Raw genomic sequence first — 19,840 nt, 5'->3', positions numbered from 1 at the left:
TCCCTTTGTGACTTAAGTCTCTCATTTTTGTTATTATTACTGCTTAATTTTTGTAAAGCTTCTAGTAGTACCCTATTGGAGTTTTTAGTTCTTTCAAATCTCTCATTACTTTGCTCTATAAAGTTCCTTACTTCTTGAGCTAGTTCCCTTGCCATCGTTCTTTAAGGTGTGATAATGCTTGGACTAACCAGTTCCATAGGATGACAAGATTATGCTCTGATACCACTGTGATGTCCCCACTCCTTGGGACAACTTTACTTATAGAATTTATTAGCAACATTGTCTATTAAATTGAATTCTAATCATTGACAATCAAGAATTTCCATTATTTCTACACAACCTTAAAGATCCCTTTAATCAAGCTTCCTAACCCTTTTGGAGGATCCCCTATATCCAAAGGAACGATCCTCGATTAGTCAGCCTTCCTCCTTGAAACTACCTTTAGAGTCAAGCTTCATAATCCTCTGTGTTCCATAGGACGACCCTCGATCAGTTAGCCATCTTCTTAAAGGGTTACCTTTAAGGTCTACAAGATTTGTCTATCCAATCTTCTACAATTGATCCTATTGTAATCAACCATTATTTCTTATAATTCGCGATCTCAATAATCCAACCTAAATATATTTGTTTATATGATCTACTTTTTTACTACAATATAACAATTACTAATTATTAAAATATTCTAACTATACTTTAAGAATCCTCATATTTAATTTATATAATCTAAATTGATAATAATAATACCATTACCATAGATTGATAATAATAATAATACTATTACTATGTGTTAGTAATAGTACTATTATAAAATATCCACATATATAACTTATAAATATTTCTTCCTATCCTAACCTTGTACATACTTACCAACTTACCTTAGCCTTAGGCGACATGGGCCTCCTCAAACCCTCTGCCTTCTCTATTGGTTCGTGGCTCGAGCGGCATGTATGTTGGGATTGTTCTCCAAGTCCATACACCCCCGAACTCTGCAAATTCCTGTCGATCTGTCGGCTTCGATTTATTGCTGACTGGTGGTGAATGGTTTTGTCAGTCTTTAATTCCTTAGCCCTCTTTGTTTGTGTTGATCACTGTGTGCATATGACTGTAATGTCTTGCTTAGGTAATTGTTATTTTGTTTGTACTATCACATGGATCCTCCGATATTTTGCAGTCCTTGACTCCCATGACTGTCCACCTATATCTTTTCTTGTTTTGTTTCGTGTCCCATTTTATGCTTGGAAAGGGGTATGGGTCACAACCATTAGGTTTCAAACATGCTCATTGTTATTTCTAATTAATGTTTTTATAATTAGTATTCATTTAGGTCGTTATTTGTTTGCATTAGCATTATCATTATATTGTTTATTGTTTATTATCTATATTGACTAACTTCATAGAATATACAATTATTATATTTCAATATTAACAATTATAGCATACCGCTTTCTTTGATTAATCATAATATATATAATATGTTTTTAATTGTTTAATATAGGAAATCTTTTATCAATTTGGGCTCATAACAAATCTGCATGGGTTTAATTGCAACGTGAGTATGATTGAAAGGGTGGTCAAAAAGACTTGGAGACGTAGGCAATGGAGATTTTTCCATAGAGATATTGCAGGATGTAGAAAGTAGTAGGACTATGAGAGGTGAGGAAAATGTCACAGTGGGAGCAAAACTAAAGGATTTTGCATTGAAGTCTGGCCTTTTGAATTAGAATATGTGCCATTATCAAATAAATTATATTCGAAATAATTATCAGGTGTAGTGACCATTTTTTGCAAACTTGAGAATGATTTCTCATTGAATACGACATCTTGACTACGAATTGTTTTACGAGCAACCGGATCCCACAAACGGAAGCCAAATTGATATTCACCATACCACAGAAATATTCATCTCTTGGATTTAAAATTTCAATTTTGTTCTATACTCTCTTGGAATGTGAACATGCACATCACAGCCAAATACATGTAAATGAGAAAATGAAATTCTTTTCCCAACCCACCATTCCTTTGGAATGTCAAAATCAAGACGAGATGAAGGAGCTCAATTAATTAGAAAAACAACAGTATTGCACGCCTCTGCCCAAAATTCCTTCCCCAAAACAGCATTTGATAGCATACACCAAGCTCTTTCCAAGATAGTCCGATTCAACCTCTCGACTGCACCATTTTCTTGAAGTGTATAAGAAACTGTTTAATCCTTCAAATACCATGATTTGCACAAAATTTATCAAATTCCAAAGAACAAAACTCGCCACCATTATTGGTTAATAGACATTTAATTTTGTTGCCAATCTGATTTTCAACCACAGCCTTAAAACTTTAAATTTCTAAAACACCTTTGATTACTTATTCAACATGTAAATCCCAACTTTATGAGCAATCATCAAGAAAAGTTACGAAATAATTTGCACCACCAATTGAAGTTAACTCTGTAGGACCAAAAACATCAAAATGCACAAGCTCTAATGGAGGATTTCTTCTCATGACCTGTCCTTACGAAGCTGGTTTGATTTTGCTTGCCATAAAGACAATGTTTACATAGCTCCAAATCGAGTGATTTAAGACCTGGAAGTTGGTCTCTTTGAAGCAGTACTTCAAGCCCCTTTTTGCTCATATGATTGAGCCTCTTATGCCAAAGTTCAGCATTACCATCTGCAACCACCATGGCTGCTCCCACTTCACCATTGCACTCTAAAATATATAGACTTCCAGATTTCTTTTCTTTAGCTAAAACTAATTGACCTTTTGAAACTTCCCAAGAATCAAGATCAAAATTAACATTGGAGCCTTGTGTATACAACTGACTTGCCGAAATTAGATTACGCTCAAGTGTAGGAACATGCCTAACATCTTTTAAAAGCCATTGACTACCAATTTTCAGCGAGAATAAAATATCCCTTTTGCCGACAATACCACTCTTTGTTATTCCCAAGAAAAACTTAACCAAATTTTTTGGTAATTTGTCAATGCACTTTGACATGGAGTAGCATGAAAGGATGCACCGGAATCGAGAACCCACAAACTTGCATTTGTGTCACCAGCTGCAAGTACCAAAAGTCCATCATCTTTAACAATTGCAGTATGTATGCTACCATTCATCACTTTGTTTTGATCCTTTTTGTAACTCCAACATTGCTTCTTGGTGTGCCCTTGTTTACCACAAAACCAGCAAGTGCCATTTCTTCCTCCAGACTTTGAATGGTGATTCGATCTGCCTCTTCCATTAGTGTTATGCCTGCCTCTTTCATGACTTTTACCTCTATTGCTTGTGCTCACAGCTGTAAGAGTATCACTGGAAGAGGGTTCTAAAGAGCACACGATTATATTGAGGTGAATCATTATAATAAGAAATTTGCCAATAAAAACTTTTATCCAAACAATTAACTTCAAATACTGAAATGAACAATTATGCACATGAACACATTAACACAATGTTTATGTGGAAACCTAATGCGAGAGAAAACCATGACAAATAAATACTTTCTTATATAAACTATTCTTTACAATGTTAGTTTGTAGGCTCCAACCTACTAGAGGCTACGACCTCTATGTTTATGAGCACCAACTCATTGGAAGCTCTGACTCCCACACTTCACAGGCTTCAACCTATTGGAAGCACCAACCCCCACAGTTGTCTTTGTAAACACCAACCCACTGCACAAAAACTTCCTCCCCACCTTGATGATGTTGCTTACTCATGATGGATACTTTCATTGCACACTTTCTCTTCTTCAATTTGATACTTGCCAATTCTTTAATTTCTGTTCATATACACTCTTCTATGTTTATTTTCTTTTACATCATGTCAGCCTCCGAAATATATATGAATCAGATTTTAAATCTGATTATATATTTCCTTTTTAACCCTTTCACTGATTCTTCATTAATACTTCACCATAATTTTAATAATATTGTGTTGCTTCCATCTTTCCGCTCATGTTGACTGTAAGTCATGCAGCTATTTGAATTTCAATGTATCGAACCTTCATTTTTCTATTATTGCTGACCTTGCTGTTCTTTCATTATTGCTACTTCTAGCAATCTCAGGCCTTCTCAAAAATATTATCGTTGGTTCACGAACTTGCTTTACCAATCGCTGAAGATGTTAAATGTTTGGTATAGTCAATGGGCTTTTCTAAATATTGACAGTATTTGGATATATGTTTAACTTTTGTTTGGTTTCTTTTATATTTTTCATCAGGCTCTCACTCCTTGTTGATAAGGAATCAGTGCTTCGAAATGAATCACCGAATATGTGTCTTCATACCTGATAGAAGCTACACTTGGTTTGAAATCAATCTGCTTCTGATGCCATCATTTTAGTGCTGGAACCATTCTATCGTTGTTGAAGACATCATATGATTGCGAGCATTTAAATAAAACCCTTTTTTTTTCTGTCGATTCTGAAAGGCATACTTTTGATTGTATTTGTATTTGACTTAATATATCATTGTCCTTATCATTTCACTGACACCATATTCAGTCCAACAAAGATGACTTTATTCTTTTACAGATCTCTATTCTTTCGAAGACATTATCTTTCAAAACTCATTGAATTGGATTCAATGGATTCATCAACATATATTTTATAGTGATGATAAATTATTGCTTCACACACTCTCTTATTGTTTATCATTTTAATAAGTAGACAGCTGCTTGTAAAACTGTGCATTCATTTGAGAGTTATCGGATTTGTCCTCTGCATGATGTAATACCAGTGTATTTCATGGTCGTCTACTTTACACGCCTTCTGATATATGACTGCCATCATTCCTGTATTGCCTTGGTCTGATATTTCTTACACTGTTTTTGGGAAATCACATTTTAAATGTTTAAACTTTATATTGTTTTGTATATCTTTATCCTTGAGATTTGTCACTTTGGACACTAACGTAATATATTATTGAGATGCAATAGTTTACTTATAAATTAATCTTATCATTATTGTTATCTTCCATGTAGATCACATCTCCTTAAATTCATTTTATATTTTTCTCCTTTGTTCTTTTACACGATTTCCATTCCTCGTACAAGACAACCCTTTTCCAATTGTTCATATCTTTTCAGCTATTCATCTTTGTGCTCTAATCATGGTGGTCTTCTCTTAATCAATGAAAATTGATACCTCCTTTATGCTGCTTATTGTAGTTCCCTTATTGATCCAATGCTTCTTTGACAAAAGACTCTTCCGGACATGGCTTTGGCTTTTCATCGCTTCGACATTGATGATGATTACTTTTAACAACCCTGTTCTTACCGGTGAAGTCCTTTGACATTAATGACAATATTTCCATCAGGTTCTTGGTGCTTCTTTCTTATGTCTTCACTGAGTAGTGTGGCTGCAACTTCTTCAAATTTCAACTTAGTTTTGGCTGCTACTGAAGTGCTCACAGCCATTACTACACCTTCCCAGCTGTACAGAAGTGAAAATAATAATCAAATGGCTTTTATTTCATCATCTAAAGGTATACCAACTGAAATCAGCTGACTGACTAATGTATTGAATTCATTTAGATGATTTGATATCACTCCCCGTTCCATTTTCAGATTGTATAACTTCTTCATTATAAACAATTCATTCGATGCTGGAGGTATCTCATATAATGAAGATAATTTCTTAGTCAGCTCTCTTGTTGTCTTCTGCTGTAGGGGCATCCTAGGGTAGTTGGCTATCCTGCATGATTAAGGGATTTTGGTGGGGTTGAGTGGACCTATTTGGGTCTTGGGTAATTCATTTTGATGTATTTAATAAGTATTGTAAGCCTTTAAAGACATTTGGTATTTAATTTCTGTTGGAGGCCAACTTGTGGCTCTTCAAGTAGCTAATGTAAGGGATATTTAATTTGTAGCTTATTGGGCCGACTTGTGGGTTAGTTGGGTATAAGTAGGGGTTGTGGTGAAGTCTTTAGTCATCATTCATCCATCTTGGAGAAGAGGAGGTGGTAGAGGAGCGAATTTTGAGAAAGACTAGTAGCTGAGGCTTGGGAAACAAGGAGATTTCTTGGTGGGCTTGTGAGTGGTAGTTGGATCTTCCTTGGAGGTTTCTACCAGAGTGTGGATTTGGACTAGCTAGGGTGTGGATTGGATCTTGAGGGATTTTGCAGAACTATTACTTGCTTTATATTTGACCATAATTGAGAAGGCCTTACAGCCTAACACATTGCATGTAGATAAGTAGCAGATAATTTCTACAGCAAGTCAAATTGTGATATTGCTATCAAGATTTAACTGTGTGATTTTGAGTCAAACTCATTGACCCATGTTTCATGAGTAGTGATTCAACATGAATCCAACTCTCATGAGAATAAATGGAACACTTAGCACTCATTGGATCTAGGTGATGCTCACAGGGATCCAATGAGTGCCAAGTGTTCCATTTATTCTCATGAGAGTTGGATTCATGTTCAATCACTACTCATGAAGCATGGGTCAATGAGTTTGACTCAAAATCACACAGTTAAATCCTGATAGCAATGTCACACATTACATGTAATCAATTTAATCTATGAATAAATTATTGCGACTTGGCTTCAAATCTTGCATTGTTGTTTATCCTCTATTGTGTGGTTATTTGCTAGGGGCTAGGACATCTCCTTTGGGGATTCTCCTACCTCACACTGCATCAAGTAGTATTAGAGCGAAGGTTGTTCTTGAGTGTGTACACCGAGCGCCGAAGTTGAGGCAGTTTGCACCGGGTCTTCTGAAGTGGATTTATTAGGGTTTGCGAAAATCTTGGAAGCTGCCTCTGAGAAGATTAGACCCTAGGGCGATTAATGATCTTAGTGATGTTGTGGAAGAAAGGATCTCAGAGAAGGTTAAAGCAGATTTTAGATCTGAAATAGAGGAGGTTAAAGCCAGTTTCAAATCTGAGATGGCATTGATGAAGAGTGATATGATCCCTGAGATCATAAGTGCTATAGGTGGTGTACCTCGACATGCTGGTATTGAAGATGGTTATGAAGAAGTTGCTAGATCGAGTGGTGAGGCCAGAACTGATCGTGAAGAGATACCTATGGGAAATACGGTTGGTTAGTTTGCTAGACCTGGATCTCAGTTGAAGTTGAAGCATAAGATGAAGCTTTCTAATTTTTGAGGTACATTGAATCCTGAAGACCTGATTGATTGGATTGGTGAATTAGAAGACTACTTTGAGCTTGAGGATATTGAAGATCCACTCAGAGTAAGGTTGGCACAAACTAAGCTAAAGGGACATGCTGCTCTTTGGTGGAAAGAACTGCAAAGAGACAAAGAAGAAGGTGAAATGAAGATCACTAGATGGAGATTGATGGTGACTAAGTTGAAGGCTATGTTCATTCCTGCTAATTATGAACTTGAGTTGTTTAAAAGGTTGTAGAATCTGAAGTAGAAGGATATGACTATGAAAGATTATACTGAGGAGTTCTACAAGTTGACTATTCGGTCTGGGCATATAGAGAATTGTCAAAGGAAAAGGTTGCTCGGTATATTAATGATTTGATATTCGATATTTAGGATGAGGTTGGTATGTTGAATATCTCTTCGGTTGAGGATGCTTATCAGTATGCTTTGAGAGCAGAAGAAAAACTAAAGAGGAAGAATCAAGGAAGTTCTCGAGAGAAGGAGAAGCAGGATTACTTGACAAAGGCTAAATTGAGTGTCGAAGATGAACCAAAACTTGTTGATCAGAAGAGAAGGACAAGTAGAGGTGAGTTTAAGGGTAGTTGTTTCAGATGTCATGAAGAAGGACATAGATCATATAAGTGTCTGCAGAAGACTGGTGATAGAAGAGCTGCTGTTGCAAATGAGGTTGAAGACAATGAACTTGAGCAAGGAGAGAGTTTGCTAGCTTGGCAAGTATTGGTGGGCCAGAAGACATTGGAATCTTCTCAGAGGAGTAATTTGTTCAGGACTCGTTGCAAGTTTGGTGGTAAAGTCTGCAATGTGATTGTGGATAGTGGTAGTACTGATAACCTTGTTGCTGAGGAGATGGTTCAGAAAATTGTTTTGAAGAGAGTGAGACATCCTTATCCTTATAGGATTGGCTGGTTGCGAGGTGAGCGTGCTTTGGAAATGAGGGAGCAGTACCTTGCTGATTTCCAGATTGGGCTGTATAAGGATCAAGTGTTGTGTGATATTGTGGACATGAATAGTTGTCATGTGTTGCTTGGTAGACCTTGGCAGTATGATTGCAAGGCTGTGCATGATTGTGTCAAGAATGTGTTTACAATTGAGAAAGGTGGCAGGAAGCATTCCCTGATTCCTTTGCAGAATGAAGAGGTCGGTAGAAGGAACCTGAGTAATGGCAGCCAAGTTGAGTTGGCAGACTTTGAAAGGGTTAGCGATCAGTGTGGATAGAAAACTTGTCGAACATCGAAGATGGAGGTGAAGAAGAAAAAGAAGAGCAAGGGAAAGAGTGTACAAGTTGAAGACTTCAAGGACATGTATGTGAAGAACCAGTTTGGGATTTGTGTGTTGAATCCTAGGAGATGTTCTTCCAACTATTGAGAACATCTTTTCGAACCTAGGAAATCTGATGTAGGAGCATCTTGGGGTAGTTGGCTATCCTACATGATTAAGGGATTTTGGTGGGGTTGAGTGGATCTATTTGGGTCTTGGGTAATTAATTTTGATGTATTTAATAAGTATTATAAGCCTTTAAAGGATTTTGGTATTTAATTTCTGTTGGAGGCTGACCTGTGGCTCTTCAAGTAGTTAATGTAAGGGATATTTAATTTGTAGCTTACCGGGCCGACTTGTGGCTTAGTGGGCTAGTTGGCTATCCTGCATGATTAAGGGATTTTGGTGGGGTTGAGTGGACCTATTTGGGTCTTGGGTAATTAATTTTGATGTATTTAATAAGTATTATAAGCCTTTAAAGACATTTGCTATTTAATTTCTGTTGAAGGCCGACTTGTGATTCTTCTAGTAGTTAACATAAGGGATATTTAATTGTAGCTTACTGGGCTGACTTGTGGCTTAGTTGGGTATAAGTAGGGGTTGTGGTGAAGTCTTTAGTCATTATTCATCCATCTTGGAGAAGAGGTGGTAGAGGAGTGAATTTTGAGAAAGGCTAGTAGCTAAGGCTTGGGAAGCAAGGAGATTTCTTGGTGGGCTTATGAGTACTAGTTGGATCTTCCTTGGAGGTTTCTACCAAAGTGTGGATCTGGACTAGCTAGGGTTTGGATTGGATCTTGAGGGATCTTGCAAAACTATTACTTGTTTTGTATTTAGTTGTAACTAGGAAGGCCTTACAACCCAACACATTGCATGTAATCAGTTATATCTATGAATAAATTATTGTGACTTGGCTTCAAATGTTGCATTGTTGTTTATCTTCTGTTGTGTGGTTATTTGCTGGGGGCTAGGACATCTCCTTTCGAGAGTCTCCTACGTCGCACTGCATCATCTTCTCTCCTGAAACATTGCTTGAGAGTTCGTGAAAAATCGTTGCACTTGCTTTCAAATCCATTTTGTCCTTGTCCTCATCCGACATAGACCCTTTGCCTTTTGCTTTACCGAGCAATGGAAGTTGCAAATCCTGCTTGATAAGCAAAGACTCTATTTGCACTTTCCATAGCTCAAAGTTTTGCCTAGAATTTTTTTCGATTTTCCATTTATCTACCTCATCCATGGCGCCTTTAAATCTTTTCATCGATTTCCAAAAAATAAAACCAAGCTTAACCAACTCTGATACCAATTGTTGATCTACAAGAAAACATTGAAAACAAAAATAAAAATCTAAAACTATGTCAAACAAGCTGTGCAAAGAGAGGACACAATTTATAATGGTTCATCTAGTTTTTGCTGGACTACATCCACTCTTGAAGCAAGGGGAAAATCTTTGATTCGGATGAAAAGTACAGTACAAAGCTTCAACAACAATTAGATTATTTTTACACATTCATACTTCATTCTTAGTGGAAGATGAAAGGGTATGGAAGAGGAAGAGACGACAATGATTGGGCTTCACCCTTAGACCATCAAAACCGTTACAATATTCCTTTGCCAGAAAACCATTAAGAGTTATAGTGCTTTGTTAATTTTATATATGCTTCTCTCTGTGGAGGAATCTATTCAAATCGATTTCTCTTATCTCATTTCTTTGCATCTACCAACATTTAAAATATATACAAAGAAAATGCTTTGAAATGATGTGAGTTTATCCTCTATTTGTTTAGTGTTTCGTATGAAGAATGCATAAAACAAAGTCACCATGCTATACCTGTTACCTCCCTTTGTATTTTTTGTGTGTTGAACTTCACAATTTGAGCATTTTACTAATATAATGGTTTATTTTAATTAAAATTAAATTTAATGAGGTGCTACTATTTTTGGGTTTTTATTTTAATAGTTGAAGGAAATACAAATTAACTAATCACATAAAACGAAACTTATTATTATTAAAATAATATTTTTATTATTTCTTATTAAATGGTCAATATTTTAACTTATCTAAATATTAGAATCTTTCTATTTTGCAATTGTAGACAAGCTTCATTGAAAGATGTTCTTACACAAGCAACAAAAAGTAACATAAAACATATCTTGTGTGACTTTCTCGTCCGTGGCCTCACACTTCAATCTACTCTCTGCACCTATTCAGCGCCATCACCCATGGCCTTCTGTGATTCACGTCCGTGCATTTGCATCTGTGTCTTTTCGTCTGGGTTTCGTGTTGCACGTTTTCGCATCTGTGTGTTAGTGGGTTATTTTGTTAGGTTTTCTCTTTGCTTGTAGGTGATTGTTGCGATTGTGGATAGGTTTTCTCTCTGCCCGTGGGTGACTGTTCCAGATTCGCGGCTCAAGGTTTCATTTCTTCTTGCAGTATGTTTTATCTATAATTTGTGTCGGGTGTTTGCAACTACTATTATTATTATTTGCGGGGGTCTGTGTTTGATTGGCTGCGGGTGCTTCATGCGGTAACCTCAGAAGTGCTTTCTCTATCGTGATTGGTACTAGGGTTTTGACGACAGTGGGTCTACGATTTGTTGCTCCCCTTTGCAATTTTCATTTGCTCCTCCCTGCCGTGACTGTGATCTTCATGAGTCTGTGAATTGGTGTGTTCCTTTGTATTGCTGTTTCTTTGCTGTTTATAATGGCAGTTACAATGACTACAAGAGACAACCGGAATCAAACCATCACATACTAGCGCTTATGTGATTGTATTTTGAAGTTGGAGAACGATAACATCTTGTTGAAGGAACGGGTTTTTGAATTGACAACAGAAATTGCAAACCTCAAATAGTCCATGGAATCAAACACCTTGAATATTCAACATTTTTCAAATACTTTCATCTCTGAAATGACAAGGTTAAAATCCAGTATAGAGGTTGTCATTGAACAATTAGACGGATTGGACAAAATCAAAGAACAACACACTGAAATGGCAACAATACACTCTTCTCTGATTGCAGAAACTGAACAAAAGGTGAAATCATGGGCTTCTCTCTACACCAATATAGATACTTCTACCCCCAGGCTGAGTATAGACAAGATTGTCCAAGGTAAGATTGATGACGAGTGGGTGAGGCGTGCACGTGAGCTCAACTTGCATATTCGTGGTCTTACACCCACTTTCGACCCCGCTGTTGTTGGACTTTCCTTTCTCTCTGATCAATTTGGTATCTCGAATATTACCTTGGATAGATGCTGGTTTGGTATGGGGGACACCCTTTTCATCAGATTCTTCTCTTTTTCAGATAGGCTTCATGCCCTTAGAGTGAAGATAAAGTTGTTTTCTCTCCCCTCTAAAATTTATCTGGACGAAGATCTTACTAAGGCATAGGTTACAGAACTCAAACATGCTCAGGGAATTGTGGCAGATGCTAGGCATGTTGGGAAATGGGCTATTATTAGGAATCTTAGAGCAGTGGTTCGTGATTCTCCTCCTATTGGTTGGGTAGAGAGGACAACCTCCAAAGCCATATGACGGTTTCGACAGTATTTTGACAAGAGGAAGCCCCCTTCTCTTCTTGTCAATTGCTGGAATGGGAATGGCTCTTTATGGTCATTACTTGGTCTTTTTTAGGGTGCGGTGGGGTCCTTAGATATTTTGGCCGTTATTGAGACTCATGAGAGCCTTATGTGCCCTCTTCCAGGTTATCCTAGTTATCAGTGGCTATCATTTTGTAGAGACAAGGTCTAGACTTCTGGTGGGGTCTGTGGGTCTGGGGGGGTTGCTTGCTTGGTTCGTGATGATATTTTCAGCTTCACTTCAGTTGCTCACTCTGACGCCTTTGCCAGATTTATGTGGGTCTGGATTGGTCGGCAGAAATACGGGTAGAGAGATATTTTTATTGTTGTTTGTTGTTTTCCACCAACCTCTCCTTATGCCATTCATGAGCTAGAGAATGGAGATCCTTTCTGTCACCTTCAGGAGAGAATTTCGCAATTTGAGGCTTTAGGTGGTATTATTATTCTTGGAGAATTCCAACGCTCGAACTAGTGATCTTCAGACTCCTTTGCATGATCATGGTTCTGATTCGAACTGTACTTTTGAGTTAGAGCTGACTAATATGGGACTTCAGCGCACCTTGGAGGATGTTCTTGGACCGCTCTTAGGTTATGGCCCTCACCTCCTCCAACTCTGTGAGTCTTCTGGGTTGTTGATTTTGAATGGTTTATCCTTACTTACTGGACTGGACCTCTTTACCTGTTGGCCATACTGTGGTGGTGCGAGTCTTGTTGATTATATCATTTCCTCTCATTCCTTCATTTCTTCCATCCGCAGTTTCACCATTTTGCATCTCCCCTTGGCTAATCATGCTCTTTTTAGCATTTCTGTTTGTGTTTCTCCCCACCTGTCACTCTCCTTCCAGTCTTCTCACTGCCTAGCTAATATTGTCTCCTTTCCTACTCGCTTTCATTACCCCGAAAGTGATGGTCAGCTTTTTATTTACGACCTTAGGAGACTTTTGACGACTGCTAGTTTTAGCGAGTCGCTTGTTGCCTCTGACATCTTAGATTCACTTGCCTCTGCCATCTGGGACTCTGCTCTCCTTTTATTCCTCATCGTTCCCCTCCCTCTCTCAGAGCCAAGTGTCAGGATACTTGTCCTATGAATAAATGGTTTGATATTGATTGCAAAGCTTTCCATCGCTTTGTTCACGTTGCCTTTGAGACTTAGTCTCCTGCCTTCACCCATCTGCGCCTTTCATATCGCCGTTTTCTTCACCACAAGAAACGTTCTTTTGCCTCTTTTTAGTGCAGAACTCTTTGCTCCACACTTATATAGAATTCCTAGATCTTTTGGCATACACTTTTCCCTCGGCGCTCTCCTCTGTCCTCCACTCTTGACTACCACTCTCTGACCTCCCATATCATTACGCTTTACGACAATCCTGGGCAACCACCTCTTCACTCCACTCCATCTCCAATATTTCATTTGTTCACCTACTCCAGTATTATTAAAGCCATCAGATCTTTGAGAGGCAACAGATCAGCAGATGAGGAGGGTTTCCAAGCAGAACTTTTCAAACTTGGTGCTTCAGTTCTTGGATCTTACCTTCCTACACTCTTTCATAGAGTGGTTTGCACTGGGTTTCCTGAGTCTTGGTCTAGACATGTGGTTTACCCTATTCACAAGTCTGGGCCTGCTTCCGATTCAGGTAACTATAGAACTATTATGATCGGACATACATTTGCCAAACTTTATGCCACTCCTCTGAACACCATGTTATCTAGTGAGCTTGATAGAAGGGGCTGTAGAGCTAAAGGGCAGGCTGGTTTTCGGGGAAACTATCAGACTATGGACCATGTATTCATGTATGGGCTATCATTGAGGAGGCTAGGCACCGCTTTCAGAAGGTCTATTGTTGTTTTGTGGACTTCCGTAAGGCTTTCTATTTTGTTCCTAGGTTGGCCTTATTTTAGAGACTTCATGAGATTGGGATCTCAGATATGTTGCAGACTGCTATTATGAGGCTTTATGAGAGGGTAACCGGTAGGCTCAGGACTCCAGAGTGTTTTTCTATTCCAATTCAGAGCACCATTGGGGTGAAGCAGTGCTGTCCTCTTTCACCTACACGGTTTGGTTTGTATATTGATGAGTTGGAGGATTTGTTTGTGAACTCCTCTCAATCGGGAGATGGGTGCTATTTGTATCAGGTTTTGATCTCCATTCTCCTTTTTGCTGATGATGTGGTTCTCTTGGCCTCTTCTCTCGATAACTTGTAGAGACTCCTTGATGGTTTGGCTTCTTTTTGTGTTTAGTGGTAGCTTATGGTAAATTTGTCTAAGACTCGGGTTATGGTCTTTAACTGTTTAAAGACCTCTCATCTTCATTTCTTCTTTCAGGGTCAGGAGGTTGAGATTACTTCCTCTTACATGTATCTCGGTATGAAGTTCTCAGTGCCGTTCTTTAGCTTGAGACCAGCTATTCAGTCTAAAGTTAGTAAGGGCATGGGTTCCTTGGCTTTGCTGGAAAGATAGTGCTCAAGACATCATTTCCAGGATATTTTGTCCAAGTTGTCCCTGTTGGACTCTTTGGTTTGTCTGACAATTCTCTGTGGCTCGGTAGTTTGGGGGCCTTCTCTTATTGCTTTGGATTGGGGTTCTATAGAGAGGGTTCAAACATTGATGCTACGACGTATCATAAGATGTCATAGACTCACCCCTCACAACATTGTCTTAGTTGAGTTTGGAGCTCATCCTTTCAAACTTGCCACCATTTTTGACTAATTTGGTTTCTTCATCGGCTTTGTGGTTTTATGGAGTCCGGTGTTGACGGCATAGATATTCTCATCTGACTTACTGTTCCTTCGTTGAGATTATGAGATCGGACACCTCTACTAGGTCTCGTTGTTGGTACGCCCAGGCCACCTCTTTGTTTGGTTTGATTGGTATTGAGATAGATCATTTTCCTCTGTACCAATTTTCACTTGATGCTCTAGTTCATCTTCTCTCCTCACGTCAGGAGTTGAACGAATATGTCAGACATGATATTTAGAGATAGTACATTACCACTACCTGGAGTAATCCCCTGGGAGGTTTGAGACCTAGGATGGCCTTTTATGTTGAGTATTTTCTTCTGATTCGGGATGTTATTATTGTTTGCCCTACTTATCTCTATCAGCGCTGGAATCATGCCTTACGGTTTTCTTTAGGCTCATTCAGAGTTGGTTCTCACTGCCTCAAGGCTCAGACCGATCACCATACGGATCGGGCTTATCAGATATGTCAATTGTGTACTTTGGCAAAGGCTGAGACTGAGATCCATTTCATTTTTCAATGCCCTCTTTACTATGAGATCAAAGGGAGATTTTATTGTCTTTTCAGAGACTGTTCTCTTTCGATGTTCTTCAACTATATTGATCAGCGGTGTCTTGCACTTTATCTTCAGAAGGCTACCCATCTTCGAGAGATTACCCTGCAATCTTTTATACCTCAGGGGCGTACTTCAGACCAGCTCATTACTGCCCTTTTCTCTCCCTTGTCTCCTCCACGGGGTTTGAAAAGGTCGTTTAGTATTTCTCATTCCAGATCGGTTAGACATTGCACCAGTCTCTTCAGGAAGCGACAATCCTACAACGGTTCTACACGGCATTCTAAGGCTATGGATCGTTCATGAGTTTACCCTTCTATTACTAATTTCTTTGTGATAAGGAAGGACTCTTAGTCCTTATCTTGTCTTCTTTCTTGTTTTGTTTCTTTTCAGTCACCATCTGGGGCTTTTGTTTTGACTGGCTCTTCTGTTTGTATGCTCAATCCCATAAACTTTGTTGGTTTTTCATGGACATTAATATTATTATCTTATCTTATCTCTATAAAGACATTGTCTTTTGTATCTCTATAAATGATCATTTGATAATTCATTTAATTCACTCTTTTATCAAATACTTACGTAATATGGTATCACGTTCATGTGTGAGATTGGAAATATTCACATTGTTGTAGCCAAACATATTTTGAGATATGTGTGTGTGGTACAGTGGGATATAGTTTGAAATGTTCTTCTTGTGAAGATGTTAACTTGAAAGGTTTTTTTGATTCAAAGTGGGCAGGATGTATTCCTGATAGGAAGAAAACTTCCGGTTGTTGCTTTGGCCCAGGTTCGGCTATGATTTTTTAATGCAACAGGAAAGAGTCATGTGCGGCTTACAGATGAACCTAAATATGTTACAACCTGTGTGATAGAAAAAGAAGCAGTGTGGCTTCATAAGCTTCTTGCAGGACTGTCTGGACAGCCTTTGGAACCTACTGTGATTGTTTGTGACAACCAGAGTTGTGTGAAGTTTTCAGTTAATCTTGTTTTCCATGATAGAACCAAGCATGTGGAAATCAAGTAATCATTATTTAAGAGATATGGTTCAAAGGAAAGCAATTGAGCTTAAGAACATTTGCACAAAAGAGTAGACAACAAACATTCTCACTAAGCCACATTCTCACTAAGCCACTTCCTAGAGTGAAGTTTTTTTATTTTCGAGATAATCTTGGTATTGTGGCGAAATATGCTCTTGCTGAGAGAGTCACAACTTCACTGATTCTTATTTTATGATGCTAATGCATTCTTCTCTTTGAGATAAGTTTGAGTTGCAAGTCCTTGTTAATGCATTCTTCTCTGCGAGAGAAGCTTGAGGTGCAAGCCCTTAATGCATTCTTTTCTGAGAGAGAAGTTTGAGGTGAAAGCTCTTGTTCCATTCTTATTTTATGATGCTAATGCATTCTTCTCTATGAGATAAGTTTGAGTTGCAAGTCCTTGTTAATGCATTCTTCTCTGCGAGAGAAGCTTGAGGTGCAAGCCCTTAATGCATTCTTTTCTGAGAGAGAAGTTTGAGGTGAAAGCTCTTGTTCCACCCTCTAGGAGTAGCCATGGTGAATCCACCCTCTAAGAGTAGCCATGGTGGATGTCATGTGAGAGTTTCTACGACTTGCGCTTGTGTTTATTCACCCTTTGGGTATAGCCATGATGAAACATTATGATATAATGACAATATCACATTGAGAGAATCTGTGATACACATTTGAGTGCAGCTATTGTGTTTGTCATGATGACATATGAATGTTTGGGTAGCTGCATGAGAAATCTTTCATACCTTCGTTTCTTAAACTATTTCAGTATGTATGTTTAGTGATTTTTCTTTCTGATTTGATCTCTAGCCTATAGTTCGCTGTCTTTTACCATATAATTTATTTCTATCTTGCGGTTATGTTTCATCATGGAGCTGTTTCTCATCTCCAGTAAAGATGCTATCGTGTTTGTGATTGTATTCATTGTTCCTTATCTAGATCTATGTATTCTACCAAAGGTGAATCTTCATTTATAATCACTGCCCAGCTAGAGACATTGTGTGGCTTCCTTTATCTTGATTGAGCTGTTCTATTGTCAGTGGTTTTCTTTTATATATTATTCTTATTATGTACGCCATCTTAAATGCTGGGATAGGATGACATGGCACTGTGAATTGGATGACATGGCATCATGAGTATGCCTAGGTGTTTTACGTCAACGGTTCATGATTATTGTCTGCCAATGGTTCATGGTTTTAAATTGCTGTAAATTCATTGAAGAGTCGAGATAGTGCTTGTAACGGTCATCTTTCTGCTTTCCACCATTGAGTCTCTCTAGTTCTTGTGGAGTATCAATGGAATGGGCCAGTGGTAAGAGAAGGGTGTCTTAGCTGCATATCGAACAGTATTATTAAAAACAGTTGTGTGCATAGTTCGGCTGGTAGTTTGTGTATTTGGAAAGAGCTGTGTTGTTATTGTGTATTCGATCAATATATGATCAATTGAACGATTGTAAGATATTATATTTTGTGAGAAATATCGGTGAGATATTTTTAGTTTTATTTGTTCTGCATTTTCACAGAAAAGTGATAAAACTGTGTATGAAGCTTATTGATTAATTGTTAAGAGTCATCAATTATAAGTGTGGAGAACAATGTATCTGTTTTTGAGTATACAATAAAAGATCCACCTTTTGTGGGGCTGGGTTTTTTTACCTTCAAGTAGAGGTTTTTCCAGAATAATTTTTGTGTCTTCTATTTAGTATTTTACTGTTTCTGTATTTTGCATTTTAGTTCAAAATTTAACATCTTCTAACATTCTTTTTTAGGTTTCGTCAATTCTACTTTGGCATAATTAGTTAACCACTTGCCCAACTATGAGCATAAGCTTAAGTTGGTGGCTGCTGAGAAAACTTTTATATGGTAATTGTTTTATTTTGTATGACATGGCAGCTCAATATTTCCTGCAGATAACCAAGTCCTTCAATTACATCCACAAGTATGGGCATAAGTCAAAGCTTATGGCAGCTGCAATTCGGAATAAGCAAGATATCTTCAGCCTTCTTGGGTGAGACTTTCCCTGTTTGAGCAACTATCATATTATGGTTGTTATCGTCGATTTATTATTCTGTAATATATTGCCAGTGATTGTTGTGCTGTTGAACTGTTTAGAACAACAGTAAAATGTAGTTTTACTCGTTTTGATCTGTACTTAATAATGGTTCATGTTATAAATTGATTTGAATGCAAGGTATAATTTGGCAAACAAAAGTTAGCATTGTTTACTGGAGTTAAAATAGCTAGTTCAGTTGTTTATAACTGACATTTTTTGGCCATTGTTCTTCCTAAAGAAAAAGCGCACTATGAATTTAGTTTGTGTCATGTATTAAGATACTTTTGCTTGTATGTGACAATGGAGTTTCCAAATTAAATTTCTTTTATTCCTTCTATAATTTTTCTGAACATTAAATTTTCCTTTGCAGGGTCGATTACCTAATTGTACCATTGAAAATATTACAGTCACTGAAAGAGTCCAGGACTCTTCCTGATGATAAATATTCCTTTGTAAAGCGGTTATCTTCTGATACAGCTCAGGGCTACAACTTCACTGCAGAGGAGGTTAGCAATTACTTTATAAGGATATAATTTCTCTTTTTTGGCCAAGAAAATACTAGAGCATAATAGATGTTTCTTCCAATAGGTTTCTGTTTCCTCATTTGGTAGTGGCATAATTTATTCAGTTTGAAGGAACTGCTGATACTTATTCCTTACTGCAGCTAGTGACATGGGATCAACTCACCTTTGCATCAGCCATGGGTCCAGCAGCCGAAGAGCTTCTGGCTGCTGGGTTGGATGGATATATTAACCAAAGTAAACGTGTGGAAGAATATTTCACCAAGATCTGGCCACCACCAAATGTTTGAATTTTGTCTCTGAACTCAACTGATAGGAACCTGTTGCATGTAAGTTTGACATAAATGCTAATAGGCCTTAATTGAGGACGTAACGAAAGTTAATTCATGAAACTTTGGATATCTGATTAACAAACACCATCCTATTTTAGTGGTAGCATAGCGAGTACGTGGTTTTCTTAGCTATCACCAAGTAACCTGTTTTATTTTAATCAAGTATTAAATTGTGGTTATGAAAAAATATCGTCAAATGCTCATTTGTTTTTCGTAGTGAAAGATCAATCATGTTGCATTTATAACTGTTATTTCCATGCGTGTCTATTCAAGTACTGCTTTTATGCGACTTGCTGCGCTTTCTCAAAATGCTTTAAAAGAACAGGAGTATGGTTTTTTTTTCATTGTTTGTAAGCAGCCAGCATGAACCAAGTTGAAAGTAAGGGCACAAGAAAAGCTCTAAGATGTGGAGAAAGAAGCATTCATTTTATAGCAATTTTACCGAATCCTAGTGTTGGATTAAAAAATGATACATAGGTGGTGAATATTAGAGTACTGTATGTATTGCAAGCTCAACCAAAGGTTGGGTGGGAAGCGATGCCAGTTGCCAGGAAGTAACATACCTTTGATGATTACGCATATATGCTCATTTGTTTTAGAGTGAAATATCAAATACATTTGAGTTTTTAGCTGTTATTTGTATGAATAGCTATTAAA

General features: G+C 37.8%; 1 protein-coding gene across 1 annotated transcript in view; it reads left to right on the top strand.

Moving 5' to 3' along the window:
* The window catches only part of LOC149565100 (Aldolase superfamily protein), a 57,727-nt gene extending 38,441 nt beyond the window's left edge, over positions 1–19,286 (top strand). Inside the window, exons 11-13 of the mRNA XM_089818645.1 lie at positions 18,188–18,285; positions 18,701–18,836; positions 18,995–19,286. Of these exons, the coding sequence (XP_089674771.1) occupies positions 18,188–18,285; positions 18,701–18,836; positions 18,995–19,141 (381 nt within the window). The 3' untranslated portion in view covers positions 19,142–19,286. The remainder of the gene's footprint in view (positions 1–18,187; positions 18,286–18,700; positions 18,837–18,994) is intronic.
* The last annotated feature ends 554 nt before the right edge of the window (positions 19,287–19,840 follow it).

The sequence above is a fragment of the Cupressus sempervirens genome, chromosome 3 (genome assembly GCF_028749045.1).
Source record: "Cupressus sempervirens isolate cs-2001-9-10 chromosome 3, ASM2874904v1, whole genome shotgun sequence".
Lineage (NCBI taxonomy): Eukaryota > Viridiplantae > Streptophyta > Pinopsida > Cupressales > Cupressaceae > Cupressus > Cupressus sempervirens.
This window is presented reverse-complemented; position numbering and strand designations above follow the sequence as displayed.